This window comes from Apiospora aurea (genome assembly GCF_038362705.1).
Source record: "Apiospora aurea strain CBS 24483 chromosome Unknown utg000002l_segment0_segment0, whole genome shotgun sequence".
Classification (NCBI taxonomy): Eukaryota; Fungi; Ascomycota; class Sordariomycetes; order Amphisphaeriales; family Apiosporaceae; genus Apiospora; species Apiospora aurea.
Genome location: NW_027117389.1, coordinates 4,213,351 through 4,226,523, shown reverse-complemented (window position 1 = coordinate 4,226,523; position 13,173 = coordinate 4,213,351). Strand labels below are relative to the sequence as shown.

Here is a 13,173-nt window from a genome sequence, read left to right as displayed (position 1 = left end):
AATTCGCAATTATGGGTCGTGGGTGCTTCAAGATAACAGATTGGGCTGCGAATGAACATGTCCCTCTGACGGCCACGTGCTCATTACATGTAGGTCAGGGCAAGGTCGATTGATGTCGTGCTATGTGCATCTGTTGGTATAATCTATGTCAACTATGTATATAAAAGACCATCTACAACCTCTAAAGGGATCACTGTTGTTGATCTTCTGGCTCTATTGTTAGGTTGCATCTGGAGGATGCCCTACATAGCACGGTCAGTGGGGACCCTTGGCACTGCTTGCAGGCGATCCTCGGCATTTGCGCTGATCCAATTGATCTGGTTGATTATGTGAGAAAAGCTACCTAATACAAAGCACCTGCCTTCTTAATTGTTCAGCAGCATCCCTTTCCTTGTCTACTGGCCTCTGGACCGGAACTGGGGGTTCTTCATCCTCATGAAGGGCGTCGATGATAGAGTCGTTGCTTGATACATATCGTAATGCTAGCTACAGAATGTATGTACATAACTCTCCCGCTGTCCGGCTGTCCCACCCCTGACTATCAATCCCACTTCCAACCCGATACCATAATAAGGTTGTGTAAAACGTACGCCACTTGATGCTTGGCCTTGCTGGTTGCTAGTATTAGATGGGTCTCTGTATCGACGCCTGGTAGCATCTACCTAGTTTGCTAGATATGAATCACGGTTGGGCCCTAGGCAGGCAGGTAGTTGTTGCCGATCTACAGCCTACATCAATCGATGAGAAGCAGAAAAATGAAGGTAAGTGTGAACGCGCCAACGAGGTCATGCATCAGTTGAACACCATCACGAAAGATCAGAGGAAGCAACAATGAAGAGCTAAGTGGGCCAACGGAGTTTGGTTGATTGGTACTGGAATTGGGTACTTATACATCACGTGTGGGGGGCTTCGAAAGAGAAAGAGAGGCCTGAGGTCGCCGACTCGCCATCGACAATCGACAGCTACCCGCACCACACCAAAGTGACGTCAGTCTCAACTCCCGAAAGTGTAACAGCACGTGCGAAGAGACAGACAGACATCCATCTTCAACTACATCTCTTCGTCGGTCACCAATTGATTGATACTCAACTCTCATACTGGAAGATTAACTTTCCTGCGTCTTATCGATTGCGATCGTGTCTGTCTAGTACCCAAAGCATCTCTCTCCACATCACACCAGATCATCATGGCTATCAAGGTATATTGTTCACAGCCGCACCTCATTCTGTGCACGCCTCGTTGACCAATGAACCTGCCTAGACCCTTTCCGCCAAAGCGGCAGCAGCTCTGGACAAAGAGCTCATGAGCACCGGGGCTTTCTCCATTGACCAGCTCATGGAATTGGCCGGGCTTTCCGTGTCCCAGGTTGTCTATCGTGTACATCCTCTGAACAAGGGCAATCGAGTCCTCGTGGCTTGCGGCCCAGGAAACAATGGTAAGTCGCCGAGGAGAGCAAACCAACAAGTGCATGGAGCTCATAGGCATATCTAGGCGGCGACGGTCTCGTGGCTGCTCGTCACCTGCGACACTATGGCTACCAGCCAACCATCTACTACCCCAAGCGCAGCAAGAGTGATTTGTACCAGGTACGTCGCACTGTTTCGGTCACCTTGAACTTGAAGAAAAAGTTTCTCGATTGCCTGTCTAAGCAACACGCTCGAATTACCTATCTCTTGAGTCTATGTATACATATCCTCGTATATCATGCAATCATGTGCTTGATCCACTCATGTACTTATCAACCCGTGGCCGCAAGCGAACCTTGGAGACATTCCCAGATCACTGTTCGCGTGTCTTGTCCTCTCTGTCGCTAGAACGCAACTCCGAAATTTTCGCTCAATATAAACTTGGCTGACCAGCTCAACGCCAGCGACTGGCGAAGCAACTCGAGGACCTCGATGTCCCATTTGTCGAAGACTTCCCCTCGGCTCTGAATTCCACTGACCATATCGTCGACGCTATTTTCGGTATGTGTTGTCGTGCCTTGTTTGTTGTGCTTCGAAAGGGATTCCCAAAACGCTGACTGTTCTTCTCCACCACAAGGCTTCAGTTTCTCTGGCGAAGTTCGTGAACCTTTTCCGGCCGTGATCAAGGCCCTGGAGGAGACCAAGGTGCCTGTGACCTCTGTCGATGCACCTTCGTCCTGGAATATCGAGGATGGCCCTCCCAAGTCAGGCTTGGGCAGTTCCTTCCATCCGGCGTTCCTCATCAGCCTGACGGCCCCCAAGCCATTGGTGAAGCATTTCCAGGGCCGCCATTTTGTCGGTGGACGGTAAGTGTGCTCGTGTGGCCAGGTCAACTACCCCGCCGGCACCTTGGTCTCTAACCTGCCGCAGATTCGTGTCCCCTTCCATCGCCAAGAAGTACGAGTTCGAAGTCCCCGAGTACCAAGGACTGGATCAGATTGTCGAGACCAGTCCCACTGGCCAGAAGCTCTAGAAGCTGCGAATGCTTTTGGTGTATCGCTGTTGGCCTTTTGGTAGATAGGGACGAGCTTTTTGGGTGTCAGATCACCTGGCAGCCTCCGGTCCGACTGAAAGGGCAGACGGGACTCGGACACTGGCCTTGGTGCATGTCAATGGTGACTGTGGTGATGCCCTTGGGGCAAATGAGTAGGGGCGGTCGGAAGGCATCGCAAAAGCGGACGTAGACCAGATACCTCTTCCCGCAGACAGGGCATTCGGCGGTATGCTCCGCGCACATGAATAGCTGTCAAGCCAGCGCCGACGACGACAGCTGTAGGGTTTGGCGATAGGAAGAGAAGATTGTCTCCGGGAAGGGAGGATGTCGACCTGAAATGTTGAAGGGGCATAACAGCAGAGAGATGTTGAGATGTGGCTGATGGGGTATGGCTAAACGTGGCTTTAACTTATATGGCTGTCTTGTCCTCTCCTGTCCAGTCCTTGTCAGACTTGACGTGAGAATGGGGCGGTACGGAAATGAACGATATGGATGTCTTGAGTGGGTGTGAGTACAGTTGTGTGGTGTATTGTATGGCTGATGTCGGTAGGTGGTATGCAGTCCGTCAAATTTCGCCACCCGCCGCAGCAGCGACCTGACCGCTGCAGCGCTTCTTGCAACTTCCAACCACTGCCGATGATCAAGCCAAAGGCGACAAAAGGAGCAGGCATTCGGGATTATTGCTGTGTACGTAGACCCCTTGGTGACGATGGCGTTGTTCCCTGTGGCAGACCCCGGAGCGACATGGCAGACGCGTGAGGCGAAAGAGGAAGAGGCATTCTGCTTCAAAACGACACGGAGGATTGACGGATTGACTGACTGACTGTGCTCTCCCTGACGGTCAGATAAGTCCTGCCTGCTGCTGCTGTACCTCTGTTCTGCTGCCTTTTCCGCTGCAGTCTCCAGCCCTCCCCAAATTGAACGGGCGAAGAGAAGGGTCGGAGGAAACGCTCCTTGCCGACGCTGATTGGCGGGGAGCTGGCTCTTAGCTCGCCTGGCTGCGCTTCAGTGGTAGCGGGTCCCGTTACAGTGGGCTCTTGGGCTCTTGTCCTCTCTTTGCTCAGGGCACCCTCAAATCATTCCTTTTTCCCCTTTGCTTCTGGCTAGTTGAAACCAAGCAACAGCGGGTTTTCTTCCTGTTCTCTGGGGCACACAAGCGCTCGTGGTTTCCGACTTACATATGTAGATACATACAAGCGCTCTCGACCTGTTTCCCGCACTTTTGTCGGCATTTGCTAGGTAGGTAGGTGTTACGTACCTAGGTAGCTTAGGAGCTTCTGGTGATATGTCAATATGGACAAGCAAGTAGGCTATCATATCATGCCTGGCACTGATCTGTTCCGTTTGCTTAGTGCGGGTATTCTCGGGTTCTCAACCCGTAAGCCCATGTCCCTCTCTTTATGGGTATGGATGGGTATGGGTTGGTGTTGCGATTTGCTTCCAACAAGCGGGTGTCGTAATCGCGCGTCTGCTGCTCCAGAATGCCACAAGCTCATGCTCATGCTCATGCTCATGCTCATTTATCCCTCGTGGGCGGGTAAGGTATCGAGGGTGCTGGTAGGGGGTAGTTCTGTTCGCGATGGCTCCCGAAACTTCGAGACTTTTCGGTGAGCATCTAGTCCCTATCTATCCAACGCCCACGACAGCTTCGTCTAGTCAGGTCAGGTCAGGTCAGTCAACCAACGGCTCCCAAAACGAGCGGGGTACTGGGGTTGACACTTTGCGCCATTGCCAAGTGACTCGGTACCTACTTTACAGTACATGCTCTACCCTGTTTTGAGCCTTTGACCCCTCTAAGCTATCTACCTACTGCGCCCAGGTAGTTAGGTAGGTAGACGCTGATATCCATTCATATCGGAGAGGCCGTTCGTTGCCTATGATATACCGGTAGCCTCACCCATCCTCTTTTGGGGGTCGGGCCAGCCATTTGCTACCTAGTCTCAACCTGCCAGACCTCTTTTTGCGGACATCCTTCCGGATACGTGCTCCATGTCGTGAGCTAGCAGCGAGGCTGTTAGATAATAGGTACGTCGTCGTGTGCAAATTCACTGCAAGAAGTTGGAATTGCCAAATCCAATCCACAGGCCGCGGACCTTTTCGTCCTCGAGGCGCAAGATGGATTTCGGTCTCAATGTACCAAGATCCAGCTGCAGTTGCATCCTTGACTTGCCCGGGTTATATCTTACCTAAGTACATGGGTAACCAGATCATCAACCAACTAAAACACCAAAGCCCTGCGCGCGCGCGCACGCACGCACGCCCGCACGCGCGTGGTGGGTGATGAGATTCCCGCAACCGGCCAGAGCCCACTATGAGATGATCAGACCCTTGACCCCTAGATTTTTTTCCGGGGCCCTGTTACCCCTCCGCCCTCGTTCCCAGGCAAAATATATACACCGACTTGCGGTGTTACGCATTATGACAACATCGTTGGTTCATTTTTGCTCTTCGGTTTCCGCCGCAGGCGGTAACAAGCCCTGATTATGTACGGTGACTGCCTGCTTTGGCGGAACGGGAACCGCTTGCAGGATGAGAAACATTGTATTGCGAACCTCCATCTCTCACTCTCTCTTTGTCTCTCTGACTGCTCCAATAACCCTTTTCAATATGCGCCCCACCGACGCATCCTGCACCCGAACAGTATATACCAAGAAAGGACCCGTGGTGCGGAGTGAGATGATATGTACATCGCTGCATTCGGTGCTTTTTTTCACCTGCACGTTGACCTCGTGATCTGCCCAGGTCTCGACAGATGCCGCCATCGTGACTTTCTTAGTGGTTCCCCGTCGCGAAGCTGCCAGCTGTCTTGTCGGACGCGAGCTGGTTGCTGCTCTTCATATTATTGTATCAAAACTTATCGCTAGCTAGGGTCTATGTAAGTATGTACATGATAGGGTAGGTACACCGTTACTCCCACATGCCAACCCAACAAACCTTTTCGGCACGATACCATGTGTAGATCAGTCCGAAACCGAGGTCGTGTTTTCCCATTCAGTATTTTCAGAGGCGAAATGAACGATAAGAAAAGAAAAGAAAAGAAAAGAAAAAAGAAAAAAAGGCTCCCGCGCTCCGCCGTTTCCGCTACGCTGCTTAACCCGTCCCGAATAGACGGGTGGATGCAGGTAGTGTCTTGAGGCTAGGAGGCTAGACTATGTAGCTCTTGCGAATGCTAAGTAGGCATGGGTCTCCGGGGCGGAAACCAGACCGTCTGGACGAACAACAGATGGTTGGGTGAGTGAGTGAGATGCGTTGTTACCCCCCGCCCGCACGCCCCTGGCACAGCCAAGCAAGCATGAACTCACCACCCCCTCCCAACCGACTAACACCCATCCATCCATATATCCCCGCGGCGGCGGCTGACCATTCGCTGCTGGCCAAGCCGTCGAACTGGCGAAACACACGCCGTTCCGTTGTTCTGGGACGCTCCAGATTGGGCCAGGGCCCGGAATGGCAAATTTCGCCCATGGCCGACCAACTAATACCGTAGTCCACCTCGTCACATAACACGAGGCTATGTGACCGAAGACAGTCAACACCCAGCGGCAGGCTGGCGGGCAGGACGTTTTAATTCGTTTGCCACCTTTACGTGCTGAAGATCTTCTTTGGCCAGCCGGCGCGGGGGATACAGTAGATTTCCAAGCCACCAAAAGTTCTAGAACTCTCCATGCCGCTTCGCTCCCCGTAACACCAGGACCAACCACGCGACAGGTCGCCCTGTCGATCTTGACTCACCTCGGAATCTTGGATGATGTGACTGACGCAGCGTCTCAGTGTCTCACACCCCGCCGCGCCAGATGTAACTGCCATGACCAACTTGGGGTACTACAGCCCGTGCGTAAGCTTGTTGCTTGTCGTCGTCGCCGTCGACCGCCACGGGGGATTTGTCGCCACAAGTGGCTATGACCCCCCCCCGGTACCAGTAAACTGACGCAAGTCTGGAGTCTGGACTCTTCTCGTTTCGTTTGGCTTTTTAGCTCCCGTCCCGCGCTTCAGCCTTCAGGGCTCTCCCGCTCGGTCGCTTCTGTTTTCTCCGAGCAGGACTCCGAGCAAGCGTATTGCTTGTTTCTCTAGCGGTGGCGAGCTGTTGTTGATTGCTACATTCCTGACGCCGCACCCTCGTCCCTGCTTTTCTCCAGAGAAAGACTGAGACTCTTTCCGTTGAGCCACATGATGAATGACATGACAGTCTACTTGGCGGGGGTAATCAGGAGGCATGAATCATTCTTCTTCGTCCGCGTCAACCATTCCTTCTTCTTCGAGCCAAGGCCATGCCATTGTAATTGGATTTTTGCCCATCGTTATCAAATAGAGTCGCAGCGGTCGGCCGACTCCGTCTTGGCGGTACGGTCGGGCGACGACGACAGCAGCCGCCATCCTCGCCCGACCCGAGGCTGCTGACTCGCACCCTTTTTCCTCCGCAGTCCCGACGCGTCGGTCTCTCCATCCACGCTGTCGTCCGTCTTCTGGCACGCTCACTCCTGGAGCCCAACGCAGATGGATAGCCTCGGTATCGGTTTTGTCTGTCCATGACTGCTCTGTAATCATTAGCAAGCAGCTCCCATATGATCACTGTCAGATTAACCAACCCCCTTGCACCTTGCCACATCCCACGACTGCCTCGAGAGGTGCCAGAGCCACCCACCTCTTAGTCCGCGGCCTTCCCCTTTCATGATGTCGAAAGAACTGGAATGAACGATGGCGTCGTCATGAACCATCACTCCATTGGCATTGTCGCATCTGGCTCACCGCACGGCGTAACCCGTGGGTAAGTACGGTGACTTTCTGCTCGCCATCACTAACATAGAATAACGCCTTGGTGGCAACAGCGCTGCCGCCACCAGATTATTCCGTACTGGGCAGAATAATGATAACTCAATCCCATGGGAATACTGCTTCTGGATGTTTGTTCCGCTGGAACACTGGTGTAGCTGGATGGATCGACTTCTTGATTATTCACGGGACGATGGGGGGCTTCTTGCGTAATCATACGGCTGTTTATTACAGGCATCTATGGCCACATTATCCCTAGCTATTACAGTGAGATCAGCAAATGGTTGACTGACGAGCTCCATATTATCCCTCCTGGCATCAACGACATAATCCATGGAGCAAACTGGACCAATAGAATAACCTCGGTACGTCTCCGAACCCTTCCACTAGACGCCATTGGTTATTACTTTCGTCCCCACGACGGGGAGGCGCGGCCCAGTCGCTGTTCTTGCCCTTCTTTGTTGGTTTGGCCGGCATAACCGCTGGACGTTTGCTGCTGTTGCTGCCGCTTGCGAGCGCTGCGCTATAGCTTAGAACCGGTCTGGTGGTGGAGGCAGAGGCAGCGGCAGCGGCAGTGGACGACGTTCCGGGCAGGGGTGGGTTGTCGTCAGCGGTGGGAGGACTGATTGGTACCTGTACGGTCTCCGCCTTGGGCTGTGGTCGTTTTGCTGGCTCCGTGGCGTACGAACGGCCAATGGTTACTGCGCCTGGGCTCTTGTCCTTGCCAACGGATGCCTCTTGCTTCTTCTGCTTTGGTTGCGGCTGCGGCTTCGGGGGCGTCTTCTCCGCAGGCGGCTTGGACGGTGTGGCTTCATGCGGCTTCGATGGTGTGGCTTCATGCGGCTTCAGCGTGCTCAGGGGTGGCACAGGATGCTTCTTGGGTCCCAGGAGGGACGCCCAAGATCGCACCACAGGTCTCTCGGGCTGAGCACCGCTCGGTGTTGATGGCCCTGCTATGGCTTGCAGCGAGGGGAACTCGCTCTCTTCAGTAAGGGGCAGTCTGCGAACCGATGGGGTCTTTGTCTCGGTCGACGGAGCAGTTGTGGTTGTATTTGTGTCGGACGACAAGGCAGGCGATGTCGGGGTCACATCCTGTGAAGCTGCGGCTGCGGAGCCCTCGCCTTGTTGCTCCTTGGGTGTCTCGTTGACAGGCGATTGCTTCGTGGCAGCTCCCTCCTTCTTGCTTGCTGGAGTGACAGGGGCATGAGAACCGATGTCTGGAAGGGAGGACGGCGGCTGTACCACAACCTCTTTGTCATTGCCCTTATCTTGTGTTATCAATCCGGCCCAGCTGCTTGGGGTGCCAGGTCTCTCCTGGGGGGTAAAAGGGGGGCAGGGAGGGATCGAGCGTGGAAACTTTAGGCGATGCGACTGTTGGCGACCGGCCACCACCTGGTGTCGATGCTGCTTTAACCGGATCTGCGTAGCTCAACTCGACGGCATCACTGTCTTCCTCTTCTTCCATGGGATCCGATCTTTCTGCCTCTGCTGGCATCGAGCTTGATCTCTTGGTAATGACGGCTGCAGCCACCTGCGAGCTTGAACGGGAACCGTGCTCAGAGCCACTGACGAGGTCTGGTCGCTGTAGTCCTCTTCCTCTTCCGGCAACAGATGGATGTGATGTTCGGTAGTTCACGAGCGCCGCGTCCACACGCTGAGTTTGATCTACAAACCGGTATTGTGCTTCGGGGTCGCTTTCCACCTCTGGTATGGTGGGGATCGGTTCAAAGAATGCTCCTTGTTGCAAGGGCAGCTGACTTGTGCCAGCATCTGTAGCGGTACCTGCCGGGACGAAGCGCGCACAAGGACGTTGACCGACAATCATGCTGTTCTCATCATAGATATCGACGTACTGGAAACCAGCGCTCTCTATCTGGGCATGGTCCGGGGCCAGGAAGCATTGCTCTGGCTCGGCAATGACGAACTTGAACTCGGAACCTAGGGGGCAGGCCCGAAAGGGTGGGTGAAAGTGCGGGCAGTACAGGGTGTGGCCAGGGTAGCCGAGATGGCAGTATCGGCACATGTAGTAGTGAACTATACACATCTTGCAGATTGGGGGAGGGCGATGATTGTCTGAATAACCTGGGGATACCTTTTGCTGTCGGAAACCGATCGCCCTGGAGGAAATCCGACCGAATGTCGAACGCCGGTCGAAAGCCGATCACAATGGAAGACTATTTGCCGACATCAGTTTCCTTTTTCCCTCCCAATGCTGCTTGAGAGCAAGCAACATGTTTGCTCGTGGGTTGAGAGAAAGCTTACCTCTTCGATGATGTCCTTGTCGGGCCAGGATGTCGCAATCAGTCAACTGCAACACAATTTCCGATGAAGAGGGACGACAATGAGCTGAGGGACGTAGTTCCTGAAGGGTCTATCGGCTTCTTGTGCATAGGTTGATTGGGATAATGACCATGCAGCACGCAGGTCGATGCAACAATGTGTCAAAGTCCTTTGACCAAGTGCAGGAGGAGGATTGTGTTGGTGATTACAACTGACGATATCAGACTAGGATGGGAACCAGATGGAGATGGGCAGGCCGGGCCCAGCTTTGGGAAATATGCTGGATGAGGGCACTGGACGAGTGCTGAGGAAGGAAAAAAAAGGTCATGCCTCTACAATCACACGGATGGGGACCCAACTACGATGGCAACTGGTACCTCGTCGAACGCGTTTGTCTTTCTACCTCCTGCCAATTTTCCAGCTATTTCGGCTCTTTCGTAGGGAAAGTGCAACATGGAGCCAACCATCACCGATAAAGATAATGCCAACCTGGGGTGCCAGTAAGGTCACAACCCCCTTTCCCGGGCAGATACACGGTTTGGTCAATGCATGGCGGACAAGCTCTCGACCTCAGCACCAGCTCCAGGCAGTTGCGAAGAAACTGAGATTAAAAGAAGGAAGGTGAAGTGCCTTTCAGAGTCCACTGGTGAATGTCGGCAATGTTCTTCCATGTTCCGGGTCAGTAGTGTGGTTGACAACTGCAACTGCGAATGACTTCAGGTGTAAGCTACCACATTTGCCTATCAGCCCAACACACATCCCATTGTCGCCCATAATTCACTAATATGAACTGAGCCACGATGGTGATCGAAGAACGGCATGCTGATATTAATAGGTCTACTAGGTAGTTATCTAGAATTGGCATCAAGTGTAAAGTGCTACCACATACCTACCTCCCTTTTGCTTGCCACTCGCACAAATCTAGCCGTCGGCCACCAGACAAGACAATGACTGACCGACGAAAGGCATGATACTGTTGACACCTTATAACCTTGATGAACTCCATGCCTTCATCTACACTTGCCTAGCCATATTGAATGCTTGTTGTCTGGTGGTTCCAGGACGTTATCCCAGATCCAGATCTCCGCTGGTACTTCCGCGGGCAGCCGGGCTTACTTGATCCTTGCGGTTATTGGTGCGATAACGGGATTCGAGGCCCTGCTTATCGCCTGGGGGCTAGCGGCTACCAGGGCCAGAGCCGCGTGTGCTCCCTGGACTTCGGGGCCTGTGAGCCCGTTAATAAACCTTCCCTCAGTGGCGCACTGGCGCATCAGTCACTACCCCGCGGAAGACTCACCCCACCAGGTGCTGAGAAAGCGCTATTTGGCCATGGGATTGGTCATCAGAATCCCCCATCTCGTCCCCCTCGGGCTTTGGATTCCAGCTACTACGGTAATCTGCAATTGCGCCATCGCAACATTTTCTACGTGGGGCAAAACTCCCTTCCTCTAGTCACCAGAGTCCGGTGTCGACTCGTGCGATTCCGGAGATGTCTAATAAGTCGAAACTGGCAGACTTCCCCGGAGCTATTAGGCCGTTGTCAAATGTCCATACTTGAGTCAAGGTGATCCCAGAGTATCTATCTACTCTTCGCCCTTCTGTATCTTCTTGTCGCATTGTTGTTGTCGCCTGGCTCTGTACGTTGTAACCTGCGACACTGTCTGCCCGCCTCTCTGAAGCTCTTGAAACATCGCTGTCTTTCTAGAATTCGCGCGCTTGTCTTCGGTTGACAAGTAGACGCAGAGTAGGAGGAGACATACACCAAAGCTGATGATGGCGAGCCACATCTCTATGCTCACGACGACGGATGCGCGGTCGCATGTCCATCTGATCGTGGGCTCGAACCCCCTTGCCGCATCCCGTTGCGCCCAGTCTTTCAATGTTGGCGCATGCCCAGTTCTGGTTGCGCCGGCCGCGGCAGAGTTACATTATGCACTACAGAAAAGAGTCGATACCGGAGAAGTGAAGTGGGTGAAGAAGTCTTTCGAAGAGAACGATGCGTTGACCCTGGGGCGCGAGGAGCTAGGAGGTGTTGTCGATGCCGTCTTTGTCACATCAGGACCCCGCGATCCGCAGAGTAAGACATACAATGAACCATTTACCCCTTCTGCCGACTAAGACTGACATGACATGCTCTAGGTGCACAGGTATCGAGCTTCTGCAAGCGAAACCGCATTCCCGTCAACGTCGTCGACGCGCCCCAGCTGTCTTCCTTCAGCCTCCTTTCCACCCATACCGACGGCCCCTTACAGATCGGCGTTACAACCAACGGTCGCGGCTGCAAACTGGCCTCGAGAATACGTCGCGAGATCGCTGCTTCTTTGCCTCAAGATCTAGGAACGGCATGCTCACGATTGGGTGATGCTCGAAGGCGCATACAGGAGGAAGATCACTTGTTACATTCTGCGTTGGCGGACGGCGGAGAGTTGGACGATTCTCTCGACCAGACTGCTACCTTCAACAAGCTGGTGACAGAGGCGGATCTCGACGCGGCTAAGAACAGGCGAATGCGGTGGCTCAGTCAGATTTGTGAATACTGGCCGCTCAAGCGTCTTGCGGCCGTCAGTGACGAAGATGTGGCAGGCATTCTGACGTCCTACGAGGGAGTCAATGCGCCCGAGTCCATCGGTCGTCCAACAGCCAAGTCAGATCCCTCAGACAGGGGTCGCGTCATTCTTGCTGGCTCCGGCCCAGGGCACCCAGATCTACTAACACAGGCCACGCACAAAGCTATTCAAACCGCCGATCTCATCCTCGCCGACAAGCTGGTACCTGCCGGCGTTCTCGATTTAATACCGCGGCGCACACCGGTGCACATCGCCCGCAAGTTCCCCGGCAACGCCGATGCCGCGCAAGAAGAGCTTCAGCAGATGGCCATCGCAGGCGTGCGCGAAGGCAAGGCCGTTCTTCGTCTCAAGCAGGGCGATCCTTACATCTACGGCCGCGGCGGCGAGGAGGTCGCTTATTTCCGGCGCCATGGACTGGGCGACCGCGTCACGGTTCTTCCCGGCATCACGAGCGCGCTGTCGGCGCCTCTTTTCTCTGGCATTCCAGCAACGCAGCGAGATATTTCGGATCAGGTGCTCATCTGCACAGGCACCGGCAAGAAGGGCAAGCCGCCGAACCCGCCCGAGTATGTCGCTACGCGAACCGTCGTTTTCCTCATGGCGCTGCACAGGATTGCTGCCTTGGTTGGGGAACTTACAGAGCACACCGATGCGGAGAAGGGGACTGTGAAGGACGTGGCATCAAGCGAAGAGCAAACCGAGGGCTCAGCGACACAAGAACCATCTACTACTACGAACACACCTCCCAAGCGAACACTGTGGCCAAGAAACACGCCCTGCGCCGTCATCGAGCGGGCCAGCTGCCCTGATCAAAGAGTCATCCGCACCACCCTGGACCGCGTCGTCGAAGCCATCGAACAAGAAGGCAGCCGCCCTCCGGGACTCCTGGTTGTGGGCGGCGCCTGCGAGGCCCTGTACAAGAGTGAGAAGAGTCGGAGCTGGGTCGTCGAAGACGGATTCGCGGGGCTGGAGATAGGAGATCAGCTGGACTTGGCAGGAAGCCTTGGACCTATCTCCGCGTAACGAAAGGGCTTGTTTATGGAGCTCGGGTCGCATATACCATCTCATTTGATGGGCATTCTATGGTTGATTTACT

General features: G+C 54.1%; 3 protein-coding genes across 3 annotated transcripts; 2 read left to right on the top strand and 1 right to left on the bottom strand.

Moving 5' to 3' along the window:
- Positions 1 to 1,186: 1,186 nt before the first annotated feature.
- Positions 1,187 to 2,439, top strand: PG986_003677 (TGR-CL10C-like protein; the record flags this gene model as incomplete). The annotated part of the gene is made up of 6 exons (XM_066839899.1): positions 1,187 to 1,198; positions 1,261 to 1,435; positions 1,492 to 1,683; positions 1,860 to 1,967; positions 2,044 to 2,272; positions 2,337 to 2,439. 6 exons carry the CDS (start codon positions 1,187 to 1,189, stop codon positions 2,437 to 2,439), a joined length of 819 nt encoding a protein of 272 aa, XP_066704963.1.
- A 5,109-nt stretch (positions 2,440 to 7,548) lies between these two features.
- PG986_003676 (uncharacterized protein) lies at positions 7,549 to 9,253 on the bottom strand (the record flags this gene model as incomplete). The annotated part of the gene is made up of 2 exons (XM_066839898.1): positions 7,549 to 8,493; positions 8,588 to 9,253. 2 exons carry the CDS (start codon positions 9,251 to 9,253, stop codon positions 7,549 to 7,551), a joined length of 1,611 nt encoding a protein of 536 aa, XP_066704962.1.
- Positions 9,254 to 11,280: 2,027 nt separating this feature from the next.
- Positions 11,281 to 13,100, top strand: PG986_003675 (uroporphyrin-III; the record flags this gene model as incomplete). Its single annotated transcript, XM_066839897.1, has 2 exons — positions 11,281 to 11,587; positions 11,650 to 13,100. 2 exons carry the CDS (start codon positions 11,281 to 11,283, stop codon positions 13,098 to 13,100), a joined length of 1,758 nt encoding a protein of 585 aa, XP_066704961.1.
- Positions 13,101 to 13,173: the final 73 nt, after the last annotated feature.